General features: G+C 43.3%; 1 protein-coding gene across 2 annotated transcripts; it reads right to left on the reverse strand.

Annotated features, from left to right (window-relative positions):
• On the reverse strand, positions 1-26,783 carry mbd5 (methyl-CpG binding domain protein 5). Of its 2 annotated transcripts, none has more exons than XM_072382681.1 (10): positions 26,708-26,783; positions 15,725-16,352; positions 12,507-12,609; positions 9,841-10,012; positions 7,060-9,441; positions 3,125-3,345; positions 1,904-3,028; positions 1,390-1,463; positions 1,055-1,130; positions 1-965 (listed from the first exon to the last, which is right to left on the reverse strand). In XM_072382681.1, the coding sequence occupies exons 2-10, from the start codon at positions 15,835-15,837 to the stop codon at positions 903-905; spliced, it is 4,329 nt and encodes a 1,442-aa protein (XP_072238782.1). In that variant the 5' UTR covers positions 15,838-16,352; positions 26,708-26,783; the 3' UTR covers positions 1-902. The 2 variants fall into 2 exon arrangements, with proteins under 2 accessions (XP_072238782.1, XP_072238703.1); XM_072382602.1 differs by having other exon boundaries at positions 1,904-3,031.
• Positions 26,784-27,509: the final 726 nt, after the last annotated feature.

Genomic DNA, 27,509 nt, shown 5'->3' on the forward strand with positions numbered 1-27,509 from the left:
AAAAAAAATGCAATTAGTGGAAAAACTCCCAAAACTTTCAACAACAATCGCCCGGCCGCCGATCACTTCCCGCCCCGCTCTGGGAAACATCTGAACACTTCCTGCTGGTAAAGTTCATTCTGGTTTTTTATGTCGTTTTCACCCCCCCGGTACAAACGGAACACTTAACTGGCGTGAAGTGACTTATTGTAATAGTGAGAAACTCAAATACTCATGCCTTTCCACTGCTGTTCCCCTCACAAAGCAAAGAAAAGAACAGAAAAACAGCACGACTTACAGTTCGTCATATAAAAGCTTTAGGCTGTATTCTTATTTATCCTATGCGTGCGGCCGGAACGCAGCCGCACTTCTGAATAGAAACCAAGACATTGGTACACTTCTTCTGCTTTGTTTTTGTACAATAAAAGATAAAATGTGCATTAGGTACGCTTGTACATGACAATGTACAATATTTACATACAATTCTTAATAGCATGAAATTTCAGGATTATCTATATACATATTGAAAATGTATCAGAAATATTTGGACTGTCTATTTTTCTTAAATATGTAAGGTAATGCTTGTAGCTTTTTTTTTTGTGTGTTTATTTTACTATCTTATACTAGAAAAAAATAGTTAATTCAGTGAGCTGTAGACAAATTGCAACCGTTTTTGATGTCGTTTTTCTTCTTCTTCTTTTCCTTCTTCCTGTTGTTTTCTCTACAGTTAAAACTGTATTGGGTGATTGGAATTCCCAGCACCTTTCTGTGGTCAGTCAAAAGTCAAGTTGATATCATGGAACATACGATGTACCACTGAAAGTCCACGTGTAGCACCTGGTAAAGAGCTCAGATCGCATCATGGCTGAGCGGATGAAGTCTCCGAAGGCTTTGAGGACGTTCTTGGGCAGACACATTCAATGTTATCTGGATATCTTCCTCCTTTTGGGCTTGGGGAGCTTCACCTGCCGATCCATTGACGGGATCTGATAACGAACACAAGCACGATGACGACAGCTGGACGGGAGGGTAAACCCATTTTTTTCTTCTTTAAAGAAAATCAGACAATACTCACTGTGCCCGACATCTTATCAAGTTCGCTCATGGCCTCGTGGATAGCAGCTTCCAAGTGATTATTCAGTTTCCCCGGTCTGTTGGACAACATTTACATTTTACATCATTTACATTTAAGCTGATGCAACCAGGCAGGGATTCACACGCTTTTTGCAGGACACCATCTTTAACCACTAGGTGTCAATGCTACCCTAGACAAACAGCAACAAAGAACAGCATAAGTGTCAATTAAGGCAACGATACGAGCTACAGAAAAACTTCAGTCTCAAGTTGGAATGTGCAAATATCAAATCAGCAATATTTATTTTTGAAGATCCAATGTGACAAGTTTCTTACTTCAGGCCCCTTTTGGCGGCTCGGTCAAGCGCCTCCAAGTCGTGAGTTAGTGTTTTTAGCTTCTCTGGCTCTACCTGCAGGGAGATGAGAGAAACGTCTGAGTACATCCAGAGCTAATCTGTGCCCGCGAACAACCTTTTCTGTTCCGCAGTTCTGATTTGGAGCGTTTTGGGATCCGTCTGCCACTATGGCCAGTGGACCAAAACAAAAGTAGTTTCCCTCCAATCTTTACATTTTCAATCTTGCATAAACTCCGTTACAGTTTAAAAAACAAGCTATTTTATCACCTGAACTGACGAACAAACTGCTTTTTTCAGACAGAAAAAAGTTTGCTATATGCCAAGACAAGAAGAGAAAAAAAGTGTTGAAATAAATTAAAATGTGGTCTCAAAAAGAACTCTGCTCACAGCTAACTTTGTTCTAATAATCGGTCACTTCGGTCTTATTCAGGCTGAAAATTCAATTTGGCTGGTAAAATGGTGACAGGTGGTCACACACTAGATGGGCATCTCACCTTGGCCTGCTCTCGCAGCTGCATAGCAGCGTTGTGCACTTGTTCGTCCCCGGCCAGCTTGGCAGGCCAGGGTGGGAAGCCCTTCAGCTGGCCCCAGACCAGTTCTCCCATGTTGAAGGTCCTAGACCGGTAGTGAAGTAGCTCTGACGAGGGAGAGTCTGGCTGCCGCAGATCCTCCTCGCTGCTCAGGCTCTTTGTGTCTGAGGGGCTGGGCGCCATACCGTTGAAGTGGCCATTGTAGTGGCTATAGTCTTTGGCTGTGGCCAGGGGTCCCTCGAGGCTCGTAGAGGAACTGGGCGACTGGTCGTCCCCCGTCAGCTCCTGCCGTGGGGGGCCCAGGACTTCTCCGTAACCCCGGGTGGTAAAGTGTGGAGTGGTGCCATTGATGTGGGCGCAACGCTCCACCGTCTGCTCCAGACGTTCCTTGTAGTTAGCAGGTGTCCGGCTGCAGTTGTTGAACCGATAGCCATCATCGAGATAGACCTTATCGTGGCCCATGACCAGGCTGTGGTCATTGGACCCCTCGGTGGGACAAGGTGGGGCAGGTGCCAGACTGGCAGGTCTTTCTATGCAGGGACTACTTCTTACTTGGGTAGAGCACTCCAGAAACTCCTCGCCACCCCAGGCGCTGTTGTTGCTGTGAGTGTCGAAGCCTCCCCCGTGCTGCGTCTCCCCATCCCACTGTCCTCTAGGAGTTCCACGCCCAGGGGAACGGAAGTAGCCATTTGTCTCAGGGCCGTCTGGAGTGCTCTTCCCTGGATCCATAACCTTCTGACCCCGTCCCGGCCTCACCTGCCTTGGTCTGGCTTGCTGGGGTAACACCTCGCCTTCCTGGTGCCCATGCAGGACTGCGCTAACTGCTTGGGGCAGGTTGACAGGTTCCCCAATGGAAGCAGTAAAGGCACTCATGGCACTGAGAGCAGGCACCGGACTCGCCTGTGTGGTGCCGCTCACCGTGGTGGTGATGGTAACATGCATGCCCTTGCTGGCGGCGTCCACCACAGCTCTGTAGATGGCATCCACCACCTCTGGGCCTCTACCTGGACCCCTGTCAGAACCAGCTGCTGGATGCCCCTCACCTTGGGGCTGCTGTTCCTCCCCAAACTGTGTGTGCGGCAACACCCCCTGCTGTGGACAAAAATATCCATTTAACAACTTATTTATTAAAGGAGAAAACAATCTAACACGCTGCCAACATCAAAATGCAACTCTTCAGTCCACCTGGTAGCTCTGATAGAGGCAGGCCATGGAGCTGGCGTTGGCGCTGCTGCTGCTGTCTGTGTAGGGAGGGTTGTCTGAGAAGTGCTGCTGCCCCTGGTAGGCTGGGTGCGAGGAGATCACTTGCTGCATGCCCTGGTGGACCTGCTGGTATATCGGGCCTCCACCGGCGTTGATGTGTTGCTGTAGGGCGCCCATACCACAGCCCATAGATGAGGGGTTTCCTGAAAAACAATTAAAAATTAACCCCAAAATTGTGCCGATGTGATTTGAAGTTACTGACGCCAAAAGCAGGAAGAAAGTCGGATGGGGTAAGTTTGAGCCATGGAGGAAAATCATCAAAACAAATGAATACTGAAACCAATGACTTTCTTGGCTAAATAACTATGCTTTAATTGTTAATTATTTGAGGTTTTTTCCCAGCTTAACATGACAGCACATCAATGTACACTACAAAAACAGATGAATCAGTGAGATCTGCATTTTCTAATGGATTTAAATTCAGGTTTTTTGCAGGCAACAGACGACCAAAGTAAGCAGACTATTGGAAACTCTAGTATAAATGTCACACTTGAGTATCTTTTCTATTTGGTCTTTTTTTTCCTGTGTTCTGTACACAGCACTTCAATGGAATTTGTGCTTTTTCGAAACTTCCACCAGAAAAATCAATGGCAAAGCTGTTGAGAAAATGCTTGACATGGACTTACAATAAAAGAAAAAAGTTCCACATTAACAATCTGTTGCCCAAAACTAACAGATGGACAAGCTGCCAGATGAACAGTATGGCCAGACTTGTTAGCAAAGCATCCAAGGACAGAACATGAATATAATACATCAAGGCCACAGATGTATCAATGAATGAAGAGACAGCCCAGCAGCAATGTTATGCAGACAAAGCCGAAGCAAATACAAAATCTCAGAGGCCTATCGTTGTTTTGTGGGTGTGTGTGTGTGTGTGTGTGTGGATGAGTGGTGACTGGAGCAGCTGGTGCGATGCTACGTAGCTGAAGGGCAGCTGTGTGTGTTCTCTCTCTCTCTCACCCCCCCCCCCCCCCTCTTTTCTTTCTACCCCCGTCTCTCCTCTCAAACGCTAAGAGCCACGACTCGGCCAACCCCCTCCCCCTTCCTCCCAACATCCTCCGCTACTGCTATGATATAGTGACGGCTGTTGCCGGGGGAGGTTGCCATGGGAACCGAGTGATGATTGGTGGTGCTGTCCGCTGCCAGGAAGCTTGTTGGGGGAGCTGGGTGGGTGGATGAGGGGGGGGTGTTTAGGAGGGTCGGGTGGAGTGATTTTAGACTGCTGGGGGATGGGGGCGGCGGTCAGCTGTGTGGCAGGGGGTCTACGGGGGTTTACAATGAACTTTGGAGTATTTGTTGATGGCAAGAGTGTGTGTGTGTGTGTGTGTGTGAGAGAGAGAGAAAGAGAGAGAGAGAGAGAGCAAGAGGGATGGGGGTTCAAAGCTCTCGAGCTGTATAGAAACAGATGGTTAGAGGCTAAAGCTAAGACGCCACTGACTAGGCCACTTTCAAAGACTTTTCACTGCTCTGAAGATCTTTAACACATCACCCAAAGAAAAGGGAAAAAAATCTTCCAAAGCATGACATCTGCTGCTTAGAGCCAAAATATTTCTCATCCGATGAGCATTTGGGTGCTTTTGCAACCATGGAAGGAGAGGTCACCTGTGGTAGGACCATTTGTTTCCTTCAGCTTTTCAAGCTCTGCAGAACAGTGTTGCTTGTATCACCTGCCCTGCTATCATGGGCCCAAAGATGTGCACATGTGGGCACACTTCTGCAGACCCAAACATTTGTCACACATTACAAATGAAATGGAAATCAAAAAAAAAAAAAAAAGGAGAAGAGGACTGCAAGTTGGTGTCGACTCAGCAGGGTCCAGAGGACGTATTTTCAATGTATTTCAGCGAGAAAAAAAATGACTGTATGGAATGAATGAACCTTATTTAAAAAAAAAAAAAAAAGAAAAAGTGACAGGTTACAATGAAAACTCTGTTTTCACACAAAAATATCTGAGAACCCAGACATGTACATGTCTCAAATGCAAAGCCTCCGGGCCACAAGTGTGAAAATGACTATTGAGGAGAGCGAGATATCTTTAAGACTGGGAGGCATTATGAAGGAGACTGCTCGGCATTTCCATGATAAACACCAGTTGTCAAAAATGCACAACAGAACACGGGGTCGTGTACCCTGTAAGCATGTCAACAATGACCAAGACTTCAAAGTAAGTCATTCAAAAAGCAGAAAAATACGATAGTAAAAAATAGCCGCGTAAACCTGATTGATTGATCCTTACGGTGTTGAGTCAGAAAGGCTCGACTGCATGTTCATACAGTAATAATCCAGCATCATTTTGGATATTCACAATATTTCATCCCAGTACTTCAAGCATCTCTTAAGACCGATGAAATTTAATCATAATTTGTAAATAAGCTGATTCAAACATCTGCTTCCGACATCATCACGAGGACATCAAAATTGTAAAAATCTTAATTTGAAATACGCAACAGTTTCTTCTTCTTCCGACTGACGACAAACATCAGACTCTGCCTCCTGGCCTTCACAAGACCAGCTGAATTTCAATGACTCGATGTGGGAGAAATACTGAATAACAGGCGACCTGGTGATAAGAACAGGTGGCCCGCGGCAGACCTTGCTGATATCTCCATTATAAACCATATGAGGACACATGGATGCAAAATGAATACATAAATTGCATTCAGATCTACAGCAGGCAGGGGAAAAAGAAAAGATACAAGATCTGGGTCTTTTCAGTGGCTATAGAACAATCAAACTAATGTGAATGTACACACATATCCAAATTCATAAAGTCACACACCAAGTCATTCATATTCACACACAAAACAAAAAAAAAAAACAGAAGCACACAGACTGTAATGCACAAGTAGTAACAGACATGCACAAACACACACAGGCCTAAAACCCTCATCAAAGGCTTCACTCTGGTCTCTATTCAGGGTCTATCGTTACTATAGCGACCAGCTTGCTGGGAGAAGCTCTTTAGAGCTCCCTATCTGGGCTGCTTCCCTTAAAGCGTGATGCGGATCCCATTTCCATCTTCTTGCACCATTGACTGATGCTCGAATACAAATAAAACAAAGAGAAACACTGGCTGACTGACAATTAGCTGAGCTTCCAAAGATGAGGGGCCTGCTCATTAGCTCAGAGATACAAGAAGAGTCCCGACTGTTTAGGCTCGGGGCCTATCGCCTAAATCCTTTGGTTTTTAGTTCACTCATAACCATAGAAACCACATCTTCATCACGGCAGTGGCTTATCACAAAAAAGAGGGAGAGAGGGGAGGGTGTATGCACTTATTTACTGCGTAGGGCATCATCTGCACCCTGAAGCTAGAGGGTAGTCAGGAACAAACTGCAGTTATCTAGTTTATATCTCACCTTTCATAATATAACGTTTTGAGCGTTATATATTTTGTCGACTTCCTTTTCAACTAAATTATAATAGCCAATAACATGAAAAGAACATGGCTGCAATCTGTCATGTTCATTTTAGAAAACTAACAGGATTTATCTAGGCCTTTAAACCTGAATGTCAAATGTGTCATCAATGCAATTAGAAACGATAATTAAATTTCACCAAATTAATTAAATCTAACACATTAGGGCTTCACTGTGAAATGTTTCACATGTGCTGCTGGATACTCCACAGAGCATGTTCATGGTGGCGAATCAATGAAAACAAGCCAATATAACGGCATGTATAATGGAAATCAACACTGTGAAATTCATTAGAAAATGACAGCTGCAGTCATTAAACCAATGCTGTATTAAATGTTAAGATAAGTCACATTTATGATTTAAATGATAGCATTTTCCAGTCCTGTCTGCATAAAGCTACAAAAACGGAGCTCACGTGATCTAAAGCTGGTGTCTCACCTGTATCTGAGACTGTCTGGTTACAGCTTCCATCACCACCTCCATGTGGCAGAACCATGTTAGTCCGCCCCATACTGTGAAGCTGTGATGGGTGAGGGCCGGGATGGGACAGCGGTGGGGGGTTAGTGTTGGGGCGTACCAGAGGCATGCCATCGGGTCCCACTGGTCCACCGCCTGGTCCCATAGGCCCACAGTTACTCATGGAGGAGACCTGCATCTGAGCCATCATGTCAGGAAACTGGCCTGGACGGGAGACCAGATGGCCCCCAGAAGCATCCATGTTCTGGCAGTGCTGCATGGGATCGCCTGGACCCCGCAGCCTTTGCTGGACTAGGACGTTCTGAGGGCATCCAGTGACCATGCCCGCGCTGTCGCTGTAGTGAAGCTGTGCTGTTCCTTGAGAGCCGGACCCTGGGCTAAGGCCTGGACGATGGCTGTTCCCGGCGATGTTGTGGGAGCTCTGGCAGCTCATAGACTGGAGAAGCTGAGCCATTGAGGTGTTCGGGTGTAAGTTTCCAATTCGGCCCACTTTTCGAAGCTGTTCAGTGGCACTAGGGCCAAGCATGTGGAGAGCCCCCATGCCTGGTTTGTTAAGCATACTGTAAGCCATGCTGTTACCATTGTCGTGGTTTACAGCACTGCCAGATGACTGTTTTCGTTTCCGGGTGGGATCCCTCTGCTGGGCCATGAGTTTGTCTCTAAGAGCTGCCCGACCGCTCTGACCTTCAGGAGTGTTAAGCAGCATGGTGGAGTTTGGTGGGAGCATGGGGTTTAAAGTGCTGTGTCCCTCCATGCTTCGAGGGCCGCTCATAGAGCCAGGATGCCCACCACCCCCTCCATTACTTCCGCCACCTGCCCCCATGCCTGACATACCAACACCACCACCAGCCATGCCAGCAGTGCTGTTGCCCGTAGCGCTGAGTTTGTTTTGATTTGCTAGCTGTGCTTTGGCTGCAGCTGAGAGGAGACTGCTGGCTGGGAAGGAAGCGGCATTCTGTTGGTTGAGGATCTGGTTGAGGGGCATCCCAAGGAGTCCTGGGTGGCCCTTCTGGGAAGCGCTAGAGGTTGCCAGAGAGGATGACGATGCTGACGAAGAGGTGGGTGAATACATGGGATTGCTGTGCTGATGGGTGACAACTGAGGTTACCATTCCCGGCAGCAGCTGGGAGTCTTTGTACTGATGGAGTGGGTCATTTTTGTTGGTGGAGGGGCTTGAGGGCATGGCTGGTCTGGGAGATCCCATAGCTGACCTGGGAGAGCGAGGAGGAACCTTCATGGTGCCACAAGGGGCCTGGTGCCCAGAGGGCATAGCAAAGTTTCCATGGTCAGATGAGGTGGAGGATGAGCGTGAACGATGAGGGGAGGCCTCCATCCTCCCAAGCACAGGCCCAGTCATGTGGACAGGGGATGTGACAGGGGAGGGCGACATGGAGGAGGCTGGACCACACTGTTGAGTCCTTTGCACATGCCCACCGTGTCCCACAGGCCCAGGCTTCACTGTGGGTAAAGGTAAGTTGCTTGGCAAGGGAACAATTGCAGGAGGGGGTATGTTTACATTCATCATTGGTACCTGAGAGTGGATATTAGGCTGGAAGTTGGAAGGGTTTGGGGCATTGGTAGGGGGCTGGCTGACTGGCTTGCTGGGGATAGGGTCTAGGATGCCTAATGGGTCCTTTTCATAAGTCAACTGCCTTTTCTGAAGAGCACAGGGTGGCGGTATGGATGGAGACGGGGGTACGGGATGCCCAGGAGGCTGCGTTTTATGGTGAAATGCTGTACGAGGCATATCCATACCAGGGGGAAAGTTCCCCCGTGGTATGTTCATGTTCATGACAGGGCTTTTGGCAGTGGCCGTTGGGGAGAGCGGCGTGCTAGTCCTTCCTGTCATGGCACAGGATGGCTGTCCTGCAGGAGAGCCATGGAGCATTACACTGGGTGGGGAAAGAGGTGTCCTCGTGTTCCCATGGATGGCGGCTGAACCGGGACTACCGGCTCCAGGAAACCCACAAGGGTTGGTCCTTGGAAAGCCCTCAGGGCTACCCAGAGTGTCTGCACCGGGAGAATGAGCGCCATCTCCATAAAGTTTAGTGCTGGAGGGAGGTGGGCTCAACATGCCTCCATATCCAGCCCGATATGGGGATTTTGGACCAGGTTCCCCACCACCCAGCCTCTGCCCCCTGGAGTATCCAGAGTACAGCTCCGGCTGTTGGGCTCCACCCACCTCCTGAGGTGGATACAACCTTTGCTGTTGTTGTCCAGCCACCATCATCATCTTGAACGGATTTTTGCAGTCGGGGCCAACAGCATTGGGCAGGCCATCGTGGGGTTTAGTCCTTATTGCTCGTTGAGTTGTGGAATGCACAGCAACTACAGATGGTGTACCTGAGGGTAGACAAAAAATTAAATCAATACCAACACCTTGGAAATAATATTTGATAGTCAAGTCACAAGCTCTGAACCATAACAAGGTGTTTGATGAAAAAAACATTTTCCAAATTAAATGCATAAAGTAATCTCACTTTTGTATGACTCGGAACAAAGACTGGACAACTTCATAAGTCTGCATATTGTCAATTAAAACTATCAACATTCAAGAGATTTACAACCAAACTGGCTGGTAATTCATACTTAATTACCATCCACACTAGCTAGTTGCTAAACAAACAGTAGCATCAGCAGCTGCTCTACCAATCCTTAAAGTCTATTTGACCGACAGCTGCCATCAAATAAATTTGCTTTTAGTTTCATCCGAGTGGATTTAGCATTTTCATGTGCTCTTACCTCCTCCTGGACTGGTCAGTGACAGAGGTGTGTGTGTCTCCATGCTCTTGTGCAGTGTGGCCACGGCCAAAAGCTTCCTCTTGTGAATGCAGAGTTTGGTCACATCTTCATCTGCCTTCACATCCTCCGCTGTCCTCTGCTTGACGGCTGCCCCAGGGTCGAAGTTGAACACCTGAGGAAAAAGATCAAAGTGATTCGAGCAACTGTAAATGCATACATGTGATGCTAAAAAAAAAGAAACCCTGCCATATCTTTAGGTCTAATTTATTCACATAGTTTGAACAAGAAAAGAAACACTGCATTAAGAAAAAGTGCAAAGTAAAATAAGGTCCAAACCACCAAACTTCTTTCTCATCACTAACAAAAGTCAAAACTCTTTGTTGAAAATTAATAATTCAATAAGGATACATACATCTGAAAGTTATCTACTTCTTTTTGACATTCTGAGGAGTATACATTGGTTCTGGAACAACTGCAATTAATTCAGGAAAAAAACTAAGATAACCTGTGGTCAGGAATTCAAAGATAACAGTAAGCTTATTACCACAGTGTACAACTAATCAGATGACTGTTTACAGATGAACTGGGTCCAGGATAAGGATGATATGGCTGCTTGAGGTACCATGTGACTATCCTTGAATATTATGTAATTTACAGCCAGGTCCACCAGCACACTGCATTTCCCTCACACTCATCTCTTGGGGCAGTCTTAGCGGCACAGACTGTAAAGTATATCGGCCAAGTTACGGATAAACATCCAAACACAAAATCCTCTAAGCACCTTAAGACCTAAAGATCAATTTGAGGCGTCCATAAAGGAATGGAGGGAAGTTTTCTGAGGTTTGCATCGGCTTAACATAACCTCATAAACTAAGCTATAAACAAATCCCTAGAAAAGACTAAATCAGCCGGATAATTGTCTGCCCAACAGACACGGGTGTTGGGGTAACATTCAGCCTAAAGAAGCATATAAATATAACACAGTGGACACCTCTAAAAACCCCACTATTTGTGGTGTGGTCCCTCAGAGATCTGTGAAGCGGCCAGCTTGAATTTATGTCATGTATCCTGAGCATATGGAATGAAGCAGTGGATCATTCTGCTGGGCAGCTTTCGCTGGATATTTCTCAAACATGTTTGCACCACAAAAACGAATCTTTGCGCATTCAGAGTGAAAGAAATTGAACAACCTCCATACGAGGAAGAACTACAAGGTCTTTAATGCCCTTTTAAAGCTGACAAGGGTGAATTTTTGATGCCGAAAAGACAAAAAAAAAACACAAAAGGAAAAAAACCATCACATTTACAATACCTTGTCACACACATCTTTATTGCTCCCTTTTTCCTCTTATCCATCGTCCTGGCTTAGGCCACAAATATAGGGCGTGTCATATCCTAACGCTAAGAGTCTTTCATTTATTTGATTTACTCAATAGGTTTACATCATTTCATGAAAAAAAAAAAAAAAAGGAGCTAAATATTGTGTTAGTCTAACCAAAACTGTATTTTTTTTTTTTTAAGTACACAGAGTACACTGACCACCTGGGACTTTGTACACAGAGTACAAATCTGTTACTGGAAAGGTCTGGTTTGGTCTGCCGGTTATCAGATCAGATGGAAAAAGCCCTTGACTAACAAGCTGAAAGGGGAGCGTATCACTACCTATAGTCATGGATACGGTGATAAATCGATCAATAAATCGATTCTCCTCCTGTGCTTGCACATGAGGACAAAGACCGTAAACCAATCAAATGGCCAAGTCAAGCTGTAACCATGGCTCGACTCAACTGTGCATGAAAATGTACTGCATGACCTGTAGCAAGAGTCATTTTCTTTGCTAACATCCCCATCTGCTTTAATATTCGTAACTATTAAACTGGACAATAAACAGTTGAATAGCATTTCATTCTAACCACTTAATATCAATTATGGGGTTAGAACGAAACTAATTAAAATCTGCTCAAAGACCAAGAAGCATGTTACTGAATTGTGGTGTTGGGACTTTTCAAAATCACAAAGCTTTGACACAGGGAGCAAAAGCCAACCCACCGTTAACATTTAATTGTTATAAATAGACCTAATAGATGCATTAGCCCCGCACCAGCAACAGCCATGTGTGCGGCGCATCTTGGCGGTTTGACGGCAGCACACCTAACGAGAGAACTCAAGTTTCAGAACGAGTGGTCGCTCTGTGGATTCATTTTGAACCAAGCTGTGTTCAAATTTAGTCTGCAGACATGTCCTCATTGTCGAAGAGCAGGAGACCTGAAGTCTGTCTTAACCATTTATGTTTGGCTGGGTGGTTAACAACAACATTTTTGTGAGAACTGAATGATTCTTTCTGCTTTACTCAAATATTGGGTTGAAAGTGAACATTGGGGACTATGTCAGTCTGTATTTTCAGAGCAGGGATAAAATAAACCAAACTGTAGCAGTTTAATGATTGAAATCAATCTTCTTAAAACATCCTGAAGTGAATATTTGATCATTCCTAATCATCCAGGTGCATCCGATTAGCTCGAATGTTTGTATAGACACATTTTATATTCAGGACTTAAATCATTTCTACTTCAATCTTAAATAAGCTGATCTTCTGGCGCTTTGCTGCAAATGGAAAGTCTCTGCGTGGCCACTGTGTTTTGAATGAGCAAGTAGAGCAACGTTACCTTGTGGAGGATGAGTGGGCACTCCAGGCCGCATTTGCAGGTTCCGTCTGCCAGCAGGTAGGTCTTCACCTGCTCCAAGCTGGACAGCACCGAGCCACTGGGACTGCACACAGACAGCAACAAAGTGAGGCAGAGGCTGGCAAAGTTCCACAGCAAAAAAAATCCTTATTTGTGATGTTTGATGGATATTATCAAGACTCAAAGGTTGAGCTACTTGAATAAAAGTCAAGGTCAATTTCTCTCCCGTCAGATTTGTTTCCAATTCAGATTAAGAAAGAGAACCGTTACATACTGAAACGTTCCGATACATTTGCAGAAATATTAACATTGAAAGCAAACAGTAAAATCCTGTAAAACTGTAAAAAGTACTAGAATAAGAATATCACTTCCATCCAAGCATCCAGTCTATGGCTGCTTCACTTTAGCCCACTATAACCTTGTTTTCCTATGTTTTGGTGTTAGTGGTGGTTCATGTGAGGATGTTATGGATGCAAATCTAATTTCCTTCATCCACTTTCTTACAGTTCAGTCACAAACATCGACTCCTGTTTCATCCCATTTATTCTTCCATTAAAGCATAGTTGTTCAGAGTTTTCTGTTCGGACACTTCGATGTTTTCCCCTGGTCAACGTGCATATTTCCCTTTTATGACCTTCCCATTTCGTTTGTACTTCCTCCAAATTCTGGACACAGCTGTCTGGGAAAAAACCAACATCTGTACGAATTACCTTTATGAAGGAGGTTTATAATCCCTTCCATTGTTTACGCAGGCAGATTGTTAAGTTCACCAAACACTCTCTAAAGTATGAAATCATCTGCATATTTAAACTTGTTTATTAATCTATTTTAGAATTGGAAATAACAAGGGGATACGGTTATTTTCTCCTGTACTAGACTTGAAGAAAATTTGCATTATTTTAATCTAATTATCAGAATTGTGATCAGGAGGTCACGGTTGTAGCAGATCTTTTTTATTACCCAAGAGAGAAAAAAAAAAATTAAATAACAGGACTCTGTGTCCAAAAGGGTGGGGAAAAACCCTAAAAAATACCTGAAGTAAAACACCTCACCTGCCACCAATGGATGAACAACGGTATAAACCCCAGGAAGTTATGATCAAACATAAACACTGGCTCGTTAACAAAGCACCCAGTGAGTGATTCATCAGTCACAGCCGCTAAGAGGATATCTACTGAGAGTCCACAGCTGCTGAACCCTGAAGTGAAATGCACACTGCAAATGTAATAAAACATCAGCAAATACAAGTGTGCTGTGACAGTATCAGGCCACGGTCACAGAAGAAGACAGGATTCTTTCCAACACCCAAAATAAACTCCACACTAGCCAACTGCTATAGTTCATTGTGGCTGGTAAATACGTGAGCCAGGGAGGACACGAGCTTCCAGCCTACATGACATGGCGACCGGTAAAGGATCCAACTCATTAGTCTGTCCCTGTGGCACCAGCTGAGTAGATTTTGTTCATGAATGACTGGTCCCTTAAAGGACTTGAAAGGCCTGTATCTACAAACTGTGCAAACACGTGCGCTTGCAGTTAACTTGCGTCAATAGACTGCTCACTGCAGTGCTACCAAGGGCCCCCCCCCCTCCCAAAGCACAATATGTTCAAGAGATTTTTGCAGCTCATAGATGTCAAACGCACTGCAGCCTCACTAGAGCATCCGGGGAAACAAGCATGACTCAACACAGCAAGCAGTGTCATCGTAAAGCCACCGTATTTCTGTTCATCTCCTGCAGAGCCAATCAATTAAAGCGCCTCTGACCGTGTGTGTGGACAGTAAACAAACCTGTTGGGCACTCACACCAAAAAAACAGACGTTTACCGTTTGCTTCGTCACAAAAATGCCATCTCTGTTGAGAAAACTCGTCTCCCTTTGTGGCACCACACGGTTAATAACTGCAAAATGGTTGAAGTTAATGTGCAGAAAGGATTCAGATAACAGAAACCCATCCTTCCAGGGCAGTCTGTGTTGCTGCTGCATCTGGCTGCACATCCCACAGCTGCTGAATATAGAAAGACTACTGTAGTGCAGAGTAAAAAGGAATAGAATTTGATTAAAGTTGAACTGCTGAATTGGAAATGTTAACGTAATTAATACGTAATGCATGGGATTCATAAGCTGCAATTCCAGTTGCAGGTCAGGTTATTGATTAACATATATTTTGCAGTAGTCTGACTCTATTATTGGGGCAGGTGATCACAGGTCTATGGGCTTCCAACATGCTTACTAGCATGCTGACAGTCCTGGGACATAAGTTACACATAAACCTTTAGCAAAAGCTGGACTAATCTATGTTTCACCAGTTTTTTCCACTCATACTGAGGAACATGTTAGGAAGTTGTTCATCATTCGGCCTTTTAAGCAAGTCACCTGCTTATTCTTGTGTATAAATTACACAGCTTCCTTTTCTTAACATAATCACACTCCGATTAAGGCAGAAACAATAGCGTGTTTTTGACATGACCGGAATAAATCGGTGAAACCGTGTTCGGCGAACCTGGTCCTGAGGTCTAACATGTGTGCAGCCCTCTTTAAACTGATGAAAAAACCCCACCAACATCTGACTGTTTAATCAGCATCAAGTCTTGTGTCAAATGACTCTGCAGTAGTGACCGGAATAAACCGGCTCCAATCAGCAGTGACGGGAACAAGAACAGCGCATGCAGGTGCAGACGTTAAATTTCTATGAAGGGTTGAAGGTGGGAGCTGCTGGAGTGGGAACAGTTTCCCTTTTCCTTTACAGAGACGCACGTTTACTGGCCATAAGGCTCTGAAACTAAAAAGGAACAACTTGCTGACAAAAAAATAAATAAAAAACTGAGACAACAGGCAGCTCACCCTCAGTCTGTGACTTCCACAGTCCAGTGAGAAAATAATTAAGTGGCCTAATCGTGTCAGAAAGTCATGATATTCAGAAACAGCAAGGAAAGATTATGTGTGCAACACCATTGCTTCACGTTATGGCAGCTCAAAGTATGTCTCCTGGGAGGCAGGGGTTCTTACTGGAGGTAACTTTAGTTCTGTTTGCTGTGAGCGTAAAAAGAGAAGATTAAATCTGCTTCTTTAAGAAAAAGAAACCCATTCAAACATGCTACTTTCTGTGTAAAAACATGAAGTTGGTGACCAGATTACGATTTTCAGCCAAATCACAGGTATTTGCACTCTAACCTGTGATGGTTTAATGAGATCTTCTTACCTTACATACAGGACCCCTCCGCTGTGCTCCGCCTTGCGCTGCCAGCCTATGGGGACCTGGACAGGAACGGCCTGCCTCTCATCTCCCGCCTCACAGTCCTTTCCGCCATTCATTGCTCCACTGGTTTTGCGCTCGACACCACAGAGGTATATATATCAGACATCAACCAGTGTCTTTGCAATGCACGTCATATTCCAAAAGTCGTGGTGGAGGTGGTGGTGGGAGGGTTGAGGACGAAAGGGGGGAGGGGGTGGCTGCAAGATTATGCTACAATGTGGGACTCTGCTCTCTGTTGGAGCAAAAGGGGTATTGGGCGGGTAGGGTGAGGCGAGCTCACAGCAGACCCTACCCTTTGAGCTGCTTCATGGCTACGGTGTTGAATGGCACGTGGACTTCCATTATTGTATCCTGCCGTTCGGAGCCATCCAACTCAGGAAGATGCCAGCTGAAAGGGATGGGATGGGGGTGTGGGATGGGATGTACGCGCTGCTTTTACGAAGTTCCTTTCTCAATAATTTGAAACCATTAGTCTTTCACCAGCCAGAAAACAGTCCCTCAATCAAATACGTAGAGCGTGTTCAACATATTGGTGCCCAAACACAGTTGGGTAGTGGTATTCCCATGGTTCCTGTGAGGGCAGAAGAGAGAAAAAAAAAGTATTAAATCCAAGCAGCTATTTGCATTCTTTTAAAAACGATGTCAAATCAATGTGGGAAAACGTATGCACTTATGTAGGCAACAGTCAACCTTAATAATAACTTAAAAGAAACATGGAAATTTCAAAAGAAGACCAAAACAACTGTAAAAATCATTATTTTAGCATTTAAAAAAAAACACTTGAATCAATGAATAGGTTTAAACCATCAAAAGCTGGTTTTGGCAAAAACGCTGACATAATTCCCTTTAATGTGGGATTTTTATCAGGGATAACATCTGAGTCACAGTGAACTGCAAAGACAGCGATCGTATCAATCCCTGACCAAATGTTACCTGAAATACCTGAAATTTTTCTTCCAACAAGCTCAATATGACATCAGGTCAGAACCGCAACATATATCAGCCTGGTGTAGCTGACAAGCATGTGGGAAAATCAATAGATTCAGGGATAACAGATGTGTTTGGTGTCGAGCTAGCTAACGCCGTCTGCTAGCAAGACATCTGTTCATGCTAACCAGCAAGAAGAGCCTGATCTGCAAAGTCCCAGGTGGTCTGATCCCAAGTGGACGGCACCACATACAGGTGCAGCACACAGCAGTGAAATATGTATTTGTCAGAGTGCCAACAAATCCGAGAATGCTAATAAGCAAACCGGACTTTTAAAGACGAATACGTGAAGTATCAGGCACAGAGGCTGGCTCCATGATGATGCTACAGCAATCAGCGGGTATGTACTGAGAAAACTACTTTTGGGGTTAACAAGTTTTCCAAAACTTGATTGACGGGACCCTTGTCAATAAGACTTGGACTATTGTTTACTGCTGTATGCACTGTTATCATATCATGAAACACTTTATTTCCAGTTTTCCAATGGTTTGTTGCATATGCGCCCACTATAACTCAGTAGGCTTTTAAATGATACTGGAATACTACTACTTGCAGTGAATTTGGCAAAATAATTATCCTTGCACTTAGCATGGAGAACATCTTTGCATTCTTATTCCAACTGCTGATATAACATCATCATACTGTAATTAATTTGGGGCAGTCTCATTTCTTTTGAAAAGAGGTGCAGCATAAACTTGGGGCAATATTTCCAAGTCACAATGGTGTGCCTTTTTTGGTTTTCTCTCAATTACGAGGGCATAAATTGCACACACACTGTTGTAAATAATTATTTAATTTGATCCTTCTGTATCATTTTGTATCGATTATTGTCAGAGTATCGATTTATCGATCGAACACAGTCAAGTTCTGTAGAAGACAGCTGACAACCCACCAGTGAGCAGTCAGAATTTCAGTGGTTAAAAGCTTCAGTGTGTGTATTCATTTGGAGACACAGAACTTTGTAAGATCCCAAATCATTTATTCAATACTCCTGTATTTAACTAAGCATATTGTTTAACCTTATTGCTTTAATTGTTATGACAATGGATTTTTTTTATGAACAAATTGACATTATGTTCCATAGATGAAATAATCTACTATTAAGTCCCCATTTTCTCGCCCCCAAAGCAATTTAATTTATGTTTTTCTTTTTACAGATCTATCGCATGTTACTATTCCAAAATGAACTTGTGCTGCAGCATGCAAAAGAGCGGGAAGCCGCCTTTCAAAGTGTATCAACGGTGGCTCGTCTCACAACATAGCAACTGAAACCGGAAGTGGGGTGGCTAAAGGTGCTAGCAGCAGTGTTGGCCATCAAATGGATTTACAAAATAATTGCAGCTACTTTACAGATTACTACATTTTTTAAATATACATTTAAGCTTTTGGGGAATTCAGCTGTATCATCATATGCAAATGATGGCATATTGCATCACCTTGGGACTTTAGCTCCGTTACATCACGTAAAGAAGAGCTAAACAGTCACAGTCTGTTGAGTAAACAGGCTAATTGTAGCTGTCTGACAGGAAGTACTGTATTGATACTTCAGGTTTTTGGTGCCATTTTGTAAAACATGATCTCTGTATTCTGATGATCAACAAAAATGTGAGAAGTTGAGCCTGTGACAGTAAGACAGCCCAACACGCTCACAAAATGAAGCAGAAATGCACACAGAAACATACAAACAGGGAGAGAAATGTACATGGAAATAAATGGGTTTGGGGAAATAAAGAGGGGAGTTTATTGCATTGTGATTTCAAATATAGGATAAATCTGTGGTGTTGAGGCAAAAATCAAGATGTGACTCGTGAAAGAGAACAAACAGATATTCATTTGAATTTCATGCTGCAAAATATGTAGTTTTCTGCCTCTTTCAAAGCACCGAGTTCAAATACTGTTGGATGCCATTCAGAGCTCATAAGTCCGAGAATGATGGAGCTCAATACAAAGCCTCCTGCCTCTCAGCCGCTGGTGCTGCTGACTCATAAGTCGTCTATGAGCTGCTGAGGCCAAACCCAGCGACTCCACCACCGACAGTGCAAACCGTGGCAGAGTAAAAATGAGACGGTAGTTAAATGTAGGCTGTTTAATCAGGAAAGACACAGCAGCAACAGTCGAGTCATCGTCTCAGGAGAGGTCTGTGGCAACCTATCAAGGAAAACACCATATCATTAAAATATAATTTCCCACAGCTCTTCTTTTTGGCAAAGGGAGAACCTAATTGCTGTTGTTGTTCATGTCAAATAAAAAAAATAAGCTATTATCTTTCCAACAAATCGTTAGTGCAATATTGCTGTTTGAGGATGTCTACGGCTGCTACAAATGTTTCTATTTGGGATTATATCTTTTTTTTTTTTTTATTGCAACAGGAAAACAAAACATGAAGATGCAGAGAGAAGGGGGAGTAATTTGAGGTCGAAGTTAATGTTAACACTGCACTTTTTATAATTGGCACGCAAATTAATCCGTTATCGTTATCGATCCTAAGGTCATTGAAGAAACATTTGAGAATTTTTACTTTCTTTTTTTTGCTCTTTGGCTCCCTCTAGAATCGCGGGATGCAACTCCGATGTCATAAAAACAACTGGACATGTCTCCCGTGCACATGTACCGCCGTACAGATTAATTTGGTGTCATGCTGTAGAGGCCGCAAAGAGGCCATCAAAAGCCCACTAAAATGTCAAACAATCATTTAGCAAACTGGTGCGGTACTGGGTTAGAAACCAAGGTTCTGAAGTGAGGTTTATCAGCCCCTGAGCGCTACAGTGCACACATTAAAGCCTCGGAATGCACATAACTAAAGTCAGTGCACTTCAAAACGACTCAGAGGAGCATCATTTTAGGATTCACAAACTTTTCTTGCGTTTTTTGCTTTAAAATGTACTTCAGCTGGATCAACTCAAAATCTGTTGATGTCACATATTTTTATGACACAGTGTCCATACCTGCACCTGAGAAAGTCACTGCTTTGAAACAACCAGACAATAAAGTTTGATTCCCTTGATTCATTGCTTTGTTGATATGATCAATGTTCCCTCTCCTCATTTATTCACAAGCTCACTCAGCTGGAGCTGCTCGCTGTGCATGCCGTCTCCTCAGCTGACTGGAACTGCATGAATGACTGAGTATGAATGTTATGTTTGTTGTGGTATGTGGTACGACACAGCAGATTTGACAAGCTATTTTGGATATCAAACGTGAGATGACGGAACGGTGGAAAGAAAACACTGTAAATGCTCAACCGTTCAGAAATATTCAGCACAGTAAACTTCACACAGAAGGGTCCAGCTAATCCCACAAGTTCTACTTCCCAACCAGTGGCCATCTTTTATGTGGAGAATATCTCCACCGAAATTTCAGCCTCTGGTTTCCGTCGTTGATGGAGAAAAGGTCAAGGAAAGAACCCCCTTGAAGACCAAAGTTCCTGGCAAAAGTTTCTGCAGTTCAAATACAGCTTATGGTTCAGATATCTATTTTTGAACAAAGTGTCAGCCTTTGCACATATCAGTGACAGTACTCTGAATTACTGTGAAGGACTACATTCCAAGGAGATAAGTTTATCTTCACCCATCGGTTTGTCTCTTTTTCCCTGCAAACTTAAAATCACCAGTCAAGTATCTATCTAATCTAGGATTCATTAAGGCATGCACCCATGTTACTAATCGATCTAAACTAGCCCACCGGAGCGTCAAAATATTCAACATTGCTGCCGCCACGAGTCGTGGAATTGGGAGTTTAAAAAATCTACATCTTCTTCAATTAAAGGCCATTTGTTTCAACAGGGATCCTTGCAACCTACCAAAGAATTTGCGCACGATGGACTATAAATATGCAGCAAGAAATCAGGTTTCCCCGATGTTTACATGCACCGCAATTCTACTGTGGGAAAACTCAAAGTCATACACATGTAGAAGTCTGGATGCCTGGTTGCACTTCAAAGAGGGATAAATCAGTGAAAGTAAGGTGACAAAACACCCCGACTGACTTTCTGGTTGTACGTCAGCTCCTACGAAAAGTTTTTGTATGATCTACACTTCTGTGATGAAAACTGCATGCTGGATTCATACCATGGCAAAATCATAGATTTGTGAAGCTGGGGATCAAAATTTAAAAGGAGGGTTAGGAGCGTGATTGAGCCATCTGTCAAAATATCAAAAATAAACTTCATTTCAACACATCTGAAGATAACTTTACAATCCTAAGTCACCGAGAGTGTAAATCTAATTTGCTGATGTGTGCTAATATTAAAAACAGACCAAGAGATCTTTTTCTAGAAATTCAAAAACACTGCAGTTAAACGGACAAGATATAAGAGATGAGAAAAGTTAATAGAGAATCAGATCCAAAAATTCCAAAAATTTGGAATCATACCCGATGATTTTATCAATTCCTCTATTGGTGCGCACACGCACAGATTGGAACTCAGCGTCTGACACACTTGGGCTCTCACAGTGAATAACAAATTCAAAGCAAATGATATTAAGGTGCGGAATGAGGAGACAAACACCGAAAACAATCCGATCAAAGATGAACGGCAGTTCTGAAAACGTAACGCAATAATCGTGAGCCGACATGTTGCCTTCATGGGTCACTGGGTCCAGGAACAATTTCAGACCCATTTCAACGTTTGACAGAAGATACAGAAAAATATGTGAAACAAACAAATTTCGCAACAACAAAAACAGCCACATTTCAGTTAGGTCAGGTTACATAGTATTTGATATACTGGTGGAAAATATGTTATCAAAGGCTAAAATTATTTAGAATTTCCCAAAAAAACCCACAAAACTCCCCTGTGTTTGCTGCTGCTAGCTTAGTTTTGTTTGGGATTTCAGATAGTAAGTAGTACGATACATTTATGATTATATTACCAACGAGGGCGCACACAGTCGACTATTTTATTTATTCATTTATTTTAAACATAAGAGCTAGCAATTTTTTGTTTGGGACAGGAGGAGAATTATGTTTCACCACGCAGAGACTTGGAACTAACGCTTACGCCATTGTTTTTTGCCGAAGTTTCCGCCTATAGCGGAAGCAACAGACCGGAGCGGATGTCGGGAACAAAACAAAGCGAAACACAGCAGTATTTCCCTCAACTGGACAGCAAAGTCGAATGCACATTAAGCGGGATGAAGCGATCTTACCGCGGTTCTGCCAACACGATGAGGACTCGCTGACTAAACTGCCACAAAAATGTTGAGCCTCTTAATTTGCTTTTTGGAAGCCTGCAAAAGAGAAAACTCTGAACTTCTTTCTGTGTCTATCTGTATAATCGCTCGCCCAATAGCTCTTCCCCATTTTAGCTGTTTTTTTCAGGTGTGTTCCCACTCAAAAAGCCTGCTGCAATTGAGCCAGCCATCTTTTTGCCTCTCACTGAGGCGTAACCAAAGCACAATTAAATGTCTGATGACATAATGCACGTAACATCTAAACGCTGTACGAAGTAAGATTTAGAAATGTCGACTGGCATCATAAATCTCCAATCTTTATAAATACAGCTGCAAGCAAGGTTTACAAATTCGCGGAGAAGTGCAGTTGTGGATGCTGCAACTGGTGATAACAAAGCATTAAACAGCAGGATAATAAGATCGTTTGCTTACGCTGCTGCTTCGACTTCACATCGATGGTGATTTTTAGACAGGATTACAGTTGTTCTGGTCGAGCAAATGCACCTTTTTTCGACCAGAGCTGCTCCAGTGCTGGTTCGAGACTGGTGTTGACCAGTTCTAAGATTGTTCTAGCAAAGGAATGGTTTGGTTTCCCACAGGCAAATACCCACAACAGAGTCACATCATTCCATCAATTCAAACAGCTCTTCTCACATGTTTACGTTCACAGAGTTTGTCTCATTTTTCCAGCAAATAGATGTCTTAATATAACCAGTCTCATTCATTAAAGGCGTTTTAAACGACAGTTGGGGTGGTGTTAACGCTTTCTAACATTAAACGATGTTTACGAACAACGATAAATGGAATCTATGCACGTTTCCGGAGGGGTTTATACATTTATAAATTATAAATTTGAAGGGTTAAAAGCTTCACACATTGTTGCGTGTCTTTGGAACACCCAACAATGTATTAAATGTGCCTGCAAACAGTTTAAAAATTAAGCTGCAGACACAAATAGTAACGTCAAAACATTTAACAATAGGAGATTGAGGGTATAAATAAACTTGTGTTTTTCTGCTGCTGGAAGCACAGTTTTTTGTTGTCTCCTGAATTAAGCAGCTACACCAACCCTAACCCTGGTCCAGGAACGAGCCAGTGCTTTGGCGGTTGTAACAGAAACAACTGGCTCTAAGTTGGGCTCTGACTTCAAACCAGCACTACAACCGCTTTGGTGAAAAAAACTCCAAAGTTGGATTGTGGGGGCAATGTTGCTGCAAAGATAGTCAGAGAGATGAGTCCGTGTACGGCAGAACATGCAGCTCTGTATGCCAATTCTGCAAAGCCAACAAGCAAGATGAAAGCATGCAATGAGACAGCGTAAAGCTGCCTCTGTGTGGTCAGTGTGAATGAGCAACAGCAGCTTAATAAATAAGTCAGGTTACACCTGTCATTGCAGTGCAGCTATTAAAAATTATCTGATCACACCAGCAATTGCTTTTGCTGGATGAAAAGAAAGACAAAAGGGATTTAGCCCAGAATTTATCTGAGACATTAACATAAAAGGGGATCCTGAAATTAACCCAAAAAGTAAAAAGGTCCATCCTCCTCTAATTTTGCCCCGTGTGTGCTACTGTCGTTTTTACTGCATCGCTACGAAACAATGCTGAGGAAAAATCCCCTTATTAAAAGACAAGGGGGGTAATGTGAAGCCTGACAACATCAGTGCAGAGTCACTGATGCCTGTGATCCCAGACAAGACTGCAGAAATAGTGAGAGTTGTATGTTTTGGGCCATCTAGGAAGGTGAATCTGACACCTCTGAAAACAACCCAAAATGTGACATAGCTGCCAGTCTCATGTAACACCAACAAAAAGATGCAGCACCAATGGAAACAGATCGGTTGAGGGAAAAGTACACGTTTTTGGCACCAGGCTGGCCTGCATGTGATGGGAACACTATACAAACTGAATTCAATCCAGTTGCAGAAAAATGTTATTGCAGAAAAAGGTCGCTGGAGCCTAACAGCAATGCGATCTCGAAAGGAAATAAAAGAATGTTTTGGATGAGAAATCACATCAAAATGTCGACCGAGCCACGGCTGAGGATGCTCAAGTAACTAAATCTGTGGTCCATTAAGGATGACAGTTCATGCAAATCAAAGCCATCTATCTCTATGTCCACATTTCAAAGAGTAGAATCAGACAAAGTTGCTTGTGTGTATTTCATAACATGGTTTTAATTCCAGTGTAATCTGTAAGGAGATATTTAGAGAGTTTAACCATTTTTATTGGTAATGCAATACACCCAAACAGCGTTTAACATATCTTAGTAAGCATTAGTGCTTAATATCTGGTACTGAATTTGACTGACACAGTCTTGACTCATTAAGAGAACAAGAAACCTTTTTCTTCTGCAAGCCGCGGTCAACCTTCACCTGCGATTAAGGTCAGAACAAAATCCCTTCATGGTGACCACAAAAGAACAGGACAATAAATTGCCAGCGCGAGGGCCGTAGTAAATTTTACATTTTAATTTACAATCACCAGTTAAACTTGCGTGCGTTTTTTGGGACGATGGCAGGAAGCCTTGTGCAGAGTGGGTGACATGAGTCTTCGGTGAGTGCCAAATGAATAAAGGCAATTAGAAGAGATAACAGTAATGGGGTGAGCTGTTTTGGGGTCTGTAAAATCTAGTGAGCACAATCACAGTCCAGCGTATCTTTAAAAAGACACAGATAAAACTTAGTTGAACCCTAGTGCCTCACAGCAGACCTGTCTCAATGTAATTTAAGGCCACGGTTAAAACGCACCATGCTGGTCTGTGTTAAGATGCAGGCAGATAACAAGAAGAAGTCGGCATTATCTCGGGTGATTTTCACCCATTAAGATATATGTGTTTCCACTCAAATATTCTTGCAAATCGGGGCAAAGGTAAAGCCACCAGTTGGTCTTAATCTGATGTTTCTATCCGTTACAGGGGAAGGCACATAAAGGATTTGGTGGGCATGGATGACTCGCATTTTTCTGGAAGCCCTCAAGTTTTCAGGGGGCAGATTTTGTGAGAAAATGCTTTACTTTTAGAAGGTTAAGGCAGCATTTATTAATACATTTTTGCTGCGGAGGCATACGTTGACTGCATGTTTGCGTTTTGGTAGACAGGTTTCAGAATTTATGAGGCGGCAACGCGGATTAGCACCTCTGAGGGGATGCCTATCAGGTGATGATATTTTGGGGATTTATCTTCAATGTGAGGGAAAAAAAAAAGGAAAAATTTTCTTTGTTCTTAGTTCTTGAAAGGGACAGAGATGTGAACCGTGAACGAACACCCTTGTTACTGTGTGGACACACTGAATACTGTTAAAACTCGCACAAAGTAGACAGATATGTCTTAAAAGATAGAATGGATCAATTCCAATGCCAGAAACAACATTAGCCGTTTGATTTGATTTGTCAAAAAGATTGTAAAATAGGAGGATGGGGATGGTGAAGCTACATCTCAGACTTAGGTAGCTGTATCATGTAACATTCAGGATATAAGGTCGACTGGGTAGTTCAGGCCACACATATAATCGTGAATGCCCCAGACAATGTCTTCAGCATCCCTGGGTGAATTTCTAACTGAATGAAGACCTGCATATTTCACATACTGCTTTTAATGCAAAGCAGGACCTGTCAATAGTTGTAGAATGAAGTAGCACTGCTGTACAAAGCATCTGCTGTTTGGTGGGTTTAAACCTGGTTCTGATGACAAATAATAGGGCACAACCTGCAACACTAAAAAAGCAAGCTGTGCTGATCTTCTCGGACTCATCCACAACATTCAAACAAACTCAATTTAAATAGCTGTCCAGGTGAAATCCCCTAATTACAAGCATAGCATTCACATTTAGCTGTAACCCCCATAGAGTTGGCTAAAGCAAGCATTAAGGGCAAATTGGCCAAACTGTCCTGCAGCAGCCTTCAAAGTTGACAGCTATACAAATTGGCTTGATGACAAGACTTTAACCCAACGCTGGAGAACACGACAAGCGCTTGCAGACATTACCAAAACAAACAAAAGTGCTTAAATGTAAGATAATAGCCAATTAGCTTGGTGAACATTAGCCAGGCTACCCATCAACTGTGCCAAATGTTGCTTTAATAGCATTTTAGCAACAGCCGTTAAGCGTTTATGATAGCTTCGTTTGTGGTAAGGTGAGACATAGAGCCCAAACTCCATGTTCGGTGGGCTTTCACGTCAAAAAACACCGTGTCAACAAGCGGAATCAGTCCTGTCTGACTGCTTTTTGATGCATTGGACACAGCATCTGAACTAGCTGAGGGTTAGCATAACTAGCGTCAGCTGTCTAGCTACCGTTACTGAGCTAGCCTACTAGCTTGTTGTAACGAAAATGAATTAGACGGTAAGCTCGGTAACGCTAATAACCTATGAGCATTCAATTGGAGAAACGTAACCGGGTTAGCGCACGTTGAGGACCCACAGGCCAAATTCCGACTTTTAATTGTCGACGTAAATTGTAGCAAGGCCTGTGTTAGGTTTCGAGCCAAGGGGCCAGGCAAGGGCCAGGCAAGGGCCAGGCCGAGTTAGCACAGGTTAGCTTAGCATACTAGCTACAGCCGTGCAAGCCCGTTGCGTTTGCAGAGGAACAGCGAAGAAGAAGAGGGAGACGCTTTTCAGGCACTAACGTTTCTGTCTGCGTCAAATCAAACTGCAAACTATCCGTTCTTAACCGGACATTCCAGCGGATGCGTATAGGTGCTGAAAGAGTGAAACAGATAAGTACCAGAACGTTTCTGAGGTTAAAATAAAATAAGAAAAAGAAGCCTACCCATTAGTTCTCTGCCTCTGCTGGTTCTCCTACACTGGAATATTGGAAATGATGGAGAGCCACACTGCACATGCGCAGCGAGAGCAACCAGCAGATGGGAGAGGTGATGCACGTTTCCTCCAGAGCGCACATACATGAGCCCTGCATGGCAAAAAGTTAGGAATAAAACCGTTACATGAGCGGGGAACAGCTGGATATGTGGGTGGGATGACTCACAGAGCCGCAGTCAGGTGGCACCGAGGTGCAAAACTGAACCATAATCCAGAAGACACAGCAAATAATAAGATATGCGAAAAATTAAATAAAACATGAAAAACAAAAGACAGAAACAATGAATCCACATAAAATGACTAAAACAGAAAAAATAAATCTCGGAACACATTTCAGAACACAGCAACAAAACTGAAGAAATTAAAATAAACCACATCGTTGTACAAAAAACTAACATTTTGCAAAGTACAAGCAGAATTAGAAACAATTCACGCAGAAAATGTGTCAGATAAATTGCAGCTTTAATGACATTTAAAAAAAGAAAGTAGCCGCACTGAAGCAAAAAGTGATGCTCGAATAAGACTAGTAAAAGTCATAAAAGCTCAGAAACGAGAAATTCGGTGTCGTGAAGAGGATGCGCCTCTGAAGGTCAAACCTGAGAAGATATTTAATAAGTTCAGTGCATGGCTGCTGCGAGTGGAGCGGTTCGTGTATTTTGGGAGGAACAGCAAAGTGAAAATGTGAGCGGAAGGTCGTATTTTACGGTAATGTGACAGGATAAATGAGAATCCAGACTGAGAGACGATTTCTG

Source organism: Leuresthes tenuis, unplaced genomic scaffold (assembly GCF_036924035.1).
Source record: "Leuresthes tenuis unplaced genomic scaffold, fLeuTen1.0.hap1 SCAF_1, whole genome shotgun sequence".
In the NCBI taxonomy this organism is placed as follows: Eukaryota; Metazoa; Chordata; class Actinopteri; order Atheriniformes; family Atherinopsidae; genus Leuresthes; species Leuresthes tenuis.